At 41.6% G+C, this 5,696-nt stretch overlaps 1 protein-coding gene and 1 pseudogene across 1 annotated transcript; both read right to left on the reverse strand.

Annotated features, from left to right (window-relative positions):
• Positions 1-1,621: 1,621 nt before the first annotated feature.
• LOC125205611 (NADPH-dependent aldehyde reductase-like protein, chloroplastic pseudogene) lies at positions 1,622-2,761 on the reverse strand (annotated as a pseudogene).
• A 64-nt stretch (positions 2,762-2,825) lies between these two features.
• On the reverse strand, positions 2,826-4,661 carry LOC125205608 (lipase (DUF620)). The gene is made up of 3 exons (XM_048104654.2): positions 4,377-4,661; positions 3,767-4,081; positions 2,826-3,559 (listed from the first exon to the last, which is right to left on the reverse strand). The coding sequence occupies exons 1-3, from the start codon at positions 4,578-4,580 to the stop codon at positions 3,032-3,034; spliced, it is 1,047 nt and encodes a 348-aa protein (XP_047960611.1). The 5' UTR covers positions 4,581-4,661; the 3' UTR covers positions 2,826-3,031.
• Between the last annotated feature and the right edge of the window lie 1,035 nt (positions 4,662-5,696).

A 5,696-nucleotide genomic window follows, 5' to 3' on the forward strand; every position in this document is an offset into this window, starting at 1 on the left:
AGAAACACATAAAGACTGTTTGTTAATATGATCTTTTGAAAACTGAATCACACAAAACCTCTAATGTTAGTGCAAAGTCTATATATTTAAGTAACAACTCTTCTTTTCTTTTTCTTTTTCTTTTTCTTTTTCTCTCTTTTTTTCTTCTCTTTTTCTTTTGTCTTTTGCTTTTCCGATATAATCGTATTTCAATCACTGTCTAATTTAACTTTGTAAGATTACTATTGATATGATACTAAAATACACTTTATTTTTAGTACTCAGACAGCCACAATACGATTGCTAGTAGTATAACACTAATTAAATCGGCTCTATGGTATTTAGTTGGGCCTCTGAAAAGTAACTCAGCCCAATTTACATGATCGTGGCCTTTATACCACTACAATTGGGCTGGTAAAAATCAATGGTAGATTCTTTTTTGTCATTTTAGTGAGACATTTCTTTTATAAAAGAGAAGAGAACAAAAGATTGTTGGCTCAGTGTTTTAGATATATGAATAAAATGGAAAGAAAAATTTCCCCTCAAAAACTTCAATGGGACATCGTTACGGTATGAATTCCTCGGTCCCTCAATGAATGAGGTATTACAACTTATGTACTTGAGAACAACACACACACAACTTTTAAAAAATACTAATCAGTGACAGCGGCAGATAGCTCAAGAACTAGTGACGGTAAAATGGTTGAAAAGCATTAGTCACTGATATGAACTTGCCATGGCAGCTGCCTATGTTCGCCGTATTGGATGGATTAGTAACTTTAGTGACAGCGGCAGTTAGCTCATGAACTGATAACAGATAAATGTCTTAAAAGTGTCAGTCACTAATTAGTGACGAACTACACCGTCACTAATTTGAACTTACCATGCCTTGTGTTCTACATCATTTGGATTAGTAAATTTAGTGACGGAAAAATCCGTCACTAACAGGCTTTTTAATAAATGATATGCCAATATTTAATCTGTCACTAATCTTATTAATTTATTTTTGAATTTATTTAAATATTTATAAGAAATCATGTTTCTTAGTTTCACAAGATCATATGTTGGCAATTGAATGTTTCATACGTGAATTTCTTTTGTAATACCTTATGGACTCGGATCCGGATCGATCCGATGATTAATGGATATTATGACTAAATTTGCATTGTGGGATATGGATGACATGGAATTGGAAAACGGGTCTCATTTTTTGAGACTGGAAATAATAAGTTTAGATCGGAGCTCAACAAAATTCAACTCAAATCCGATCCATTACCATTTTATAGATGAGAACCAACATTTCTTAATTCTTAATCCATCAAGATAAATGCATAAATCATGCCTTGTATGTAGGAAATTCGTTCGAAGAAACCCAACAATGGGCCGCATAAGTCGGCCCACACGATAATTTCTCTGAAAAATAGCAGTAGAATATAATTCGATTATTCAAAGACCATTTATTTCGAGGAAAAAGATAAAATAGTAGTACTAAAGTAGTATAGTAAAACAAATTTGAAACTATTCAATCTATCAAAACAAATGATCGATTATTTTGGCTATTTTTGTCAAACTTAAAGAAAAGCATATGTATGACATGAAAATAAGAAAGTGCATTGCAAATTCTTGCGAACAATGCCGAAACTTGTTAATCTACTTATTATTTCAGCTGTGTAGAATTGTATTTGTAGGCAGTTACACAAGAGTCGAGACAGAGTGATGGGATAGAGAGAGATTAAATTTAAATAACAAATCCACCATTGACTCGAATGACTTGACCATTGACCCATTGGCCCGCATCGGAAACGAGAAAGCCAATGATCTGGGCAATATCATTGGGCTGGCCCAGTCGGCCCATTGGGCAAGCATCCACCAACCGCTGCACCGTCTCTTCACTCTTACCCGCGAAAAACAGCTCCGTCGCCACCGGCCCCGGCGCCACGCAGTTCACCGTGATCCCGCTCCCCTTCAATTCCTTCGCTACTATCTTCCCCATCATCTCCACCGCCGCCTTCGACGCCGCATACGCCGCGTACCCCGGCAGCGCCGCCCCCACCACCGAGGTCGATATCAGGACGATCCTCCCGCCGCCGCCCCGCGCCAGCCGGTTCGCCGCCTCGCGGCATGTCAGAAACGCGCCCCTGGCGTTCACGTTGAACATCGCGTCCCAATCCTCGACCGTCGTGTCGGCTACGGCGGGATACTTGGGATCCGAAACTCCGGCGCAGTTTATGAGGATGTGCGCCGGAGTTCCGAATTCCTGCTCCGCTCGATCGAAGAGCGATCTGACGTCGTCTGGATTAGACACGTCAGCCTTCACGGCGACGGCGATCGGAAGAGTTTCGGCGGTGGCTTTGGCGTTGAGATCGGAGGCGAGGAGATCGGCTTGGGTTGAGCTGGAGGTGTAGTTGATGACTAGCTTCGCTCCGAGTGAACGGAGGTGGATGGCGATTTCCCGGCCGATTCCGCGCGAAGCTCCTGTCACTATTGCTACGCGGCCATGGAGATCTGCGGAGGCGGTGCTTGCTGCCATTGATGCAATTGAACCTGAGAGGTATGAAACTGTGACTAACTGCAGGTTTTTGAAGCTCAACACAAACAAGTTGCACTTGCAAAAATAAATAAAAATTGGTACTAGTTTGACCATGAACACAATTTCATTGGCAGTAATATATTTATTGAATCAAATCAAGCATGTTCTCTAGTGAAGCTGAGGTCAGCGAATACGTAGCATACTAATCATAGAATCATGCCTTCTCACCCACAATCTATTACTTAAATACTAACTTGTTGGCTCTAAAAAATCTTATAGTATACTTGTTAATGTTTTGAAATCAAGCTTCTGAAAATGAAAAATGAAAACTACTATTAATCTCTAGAAACACTGGTTAGACAAGAAGCTATAGATAGTGATGCGAATGTGTGCTACAATCTTAATTTGTATCATATCAAGGAGAGGAATATACATCCTCAACTAGAGTCTAGACACTTGCAAAAGTTGTTCTTTACATATCTCAAACACCAAAATACAGAGAAATTTGAAGAAAACAGTTTGTCATCGGTGTAATGGTGATCTCCAATCAAGATTCTGTTGAGGATAGTCTTTGTGCATCTCTTGGGGAGGAATGAATGTGTCCAAGGAAAGCCCGGGAACATTGAAAGCAAGATCATCAATGCTGTAACTCTCTTCCATCCTGGTAACCCCATGCCCTGCTCTGAGGTTATCTCCAAACCTTGTAATGACGACGCTGGATTGGCCAGAATGGGCGATCATCATCCCCTCCACAGGACGGTAGTCATCCACTTTAGTGGACATGGTGGTTTCCCAGTATGTAGGGTGGCAGCCAGGGGTCTGGATTCTGGTCAAGTATGAGTCTTCCAAGTAGACGAGGAGGCCGCTCCTCTGGCTGAAGTAGCCCACACTCACATGTTTGATCATCTCAGCAGTCGTGTCGCTCCTCTCAGCTAGATCGCCGTGCTCTGCTGACACCTTGAGCACGAAGCAGTCGACACCTGAGATGTGCTTCTCTCCCATGTACTGAGCGAAAGAGAAGACCTTTGATATGGCAAGTGGATCCAGTCCCTGAATAAGGATTTAACGGTTGGTGAAGGATGGTAAAAGAATAGGTAAATAGTGTCCAAAAAGGGTACTAATTCTCATTGCTTCTATTACCTAACTATACCAGCAAAGTGCTAGACCATAATTGAAGTAATAATTTATCATTGTGCCAAAGACTTGTAAAACTAGAAATGTTGGCAGCAATGAAAGGGAAAGATGGGGGTGGCTTGCCTGAAGAGCGCGTCGGAGAGGGCGGACGCCCCCTTTGGCGGCGTGTGCACCGAGCCAGGGGGTGTGGCGCCAAGCCAGATTGCCATCGCTACCCGCGACGACCTTGTGGCCGGCCACAGACAGCTCGATCAGCCATTTGTCAGGGACCATTTGCCATATGACGAAGCAGCCCTTTTGGGGAACACCAGCAGGGTCATCCACCATGGCCATCGCTACCGTCCCGGTTGCGTACATGTTCTTGACCTCCCCCTCCAGCCTCCGGCAGCCGGTTGCGGCTGTGAAGTGGTGGATTATGTATTGAGCCGAGGAAGACACCTAATTAAGGCATGAATTTCAGCAGGCAGTAAAATTGTTTTGTGTGGTTAAGAGTGGATGAAATGTGAGTCGGCGCATGCATTAAAGTGTAGTGCAGCAATAAAATCGATTTGTGGGTGGTAGTTGGATGAAATGAATATGCGATTCTTCGAGGCGAATATTGAATAATAGGAGTACTAGACAGCGAAGTAACATAGTAATACTAAGAGTGGGGGTCCTAATCCTAATCTTAATGTTAATCTTGTAGCATAGAAATGATGTAAAAGCAAAAAGAGAGAAGAAGAAGAAGACTGACTTGAGAAATGGGGAGATGGGAGTCGACTGAAACGGGAAAGAGGGGGCAGCCCAGAACGCTCAAGAGAATCTTGAGATCAGATTTCTTGTGGAAAAGCTGAGGGAAATGGTTTCTGAGCCAGTTGGTCCACGTTTGAGCTTTCTTGCTGCAGCTTTCTTCATTAGAGAGCTCCTCTGATACAGGAGCCAGACTCACACGATTCATCTCATTTGCAAATTGCAACCTTTCTTCTTCTCTCTTTTGATTTGGTCTTATATTTAGACTATGGAGAGAGAGAGAGAGAGTGGGGAGTCTGTTAAAGTTGAAGACTTCTTAAAGGGTGCACCTGGACCGGGATTTCGCCTTTTGCTCTCACCACGTGCACTTGATGCGCGTGTCGGGACAATGCATTACTCAGTAGTAGTTGTAAAACTGCAGCAGCAACCAATGCACAGCTAAGTTTAGTTTACTAAAATCGGACACACATTGACTCGTAAATCTTGACGCCATTTATTAGCAGTTGTGTGGTGTAAGACTGTGTAGCCGAATTTTTGTAGCAAGGATGATGGGAAATTTCATGTAATTAAGGTGTCCATGTATACTTAAATAGCCCACCCAAGCATGTGAAAATTGAAACTATGGAGTATTAAATTACTCGAAGATCTAATCGAGGAAAAGTAGTTATAGCAAACTGGGATATATTAGATTACTTTAATAGCGAAAAAAACACAGACAAACCGTACGTCGTGAGCTGTTTCTGTTTGACATTTTGCTAAAAAGAATCAGTCCCTATATCACTATATGCAATGAAAATGGATGGGGTTTGTAAACTGAGGATTAGGGATAAGAGCCAGAGAAAAAATAAGGAGTTACTACCTTTTATGTTTCTCATTCGTAGCACAAGACTGCAATGATTATCCTCTCAATCCCATTAACCTTGAATCTGAATCTAAACCTACAACTTTAATTATAATCACTCAAAAGCAAGGACTTTTAGAGTGGGAAATAAAAAATGAAGTAAAAATATTTTTGGAAAAGGAAATTAGAAAGGCGCGTGGTATGATTTGATTAGAGTTAATGGTGGATGGGCACGTTTTATATTGGATGGAATTGTTTTTGTAAAGAGAGCTTTTAAGGGAGGCAATGCATCGGCAGCCATTGCGTCTCTATCTGTAATTATGTTCTTTCTGGTATGTTTGGTACAAACATAGCTTATATTTACCCTTGTATTGTTTCCCCTTATACCATCTGAATTTGTAGACTCGATCATCGCTTGTTTATACACGTGTCATTTCATTTGTATTTCCCCCCTCCCTTATAATTAAGCACCTTCTATTTATG

The sequence above is a fragment of the Salvia hispanica genome, chromosome 6, assembly GCF_029641045.1.
Source record: "Salvia hispanica isolate PSC_SH4W2 chromosome 6, Shi_PSC_v1, whole genome shotgun sequence".
In the NCBI taxonomy this organism is placed as follows: Eukaryota; Viridiplantae; Streptophyta; class Magnoliopsida; order Lamiales; family Lamiaceae; genus Salvia; species Salvia hispanica.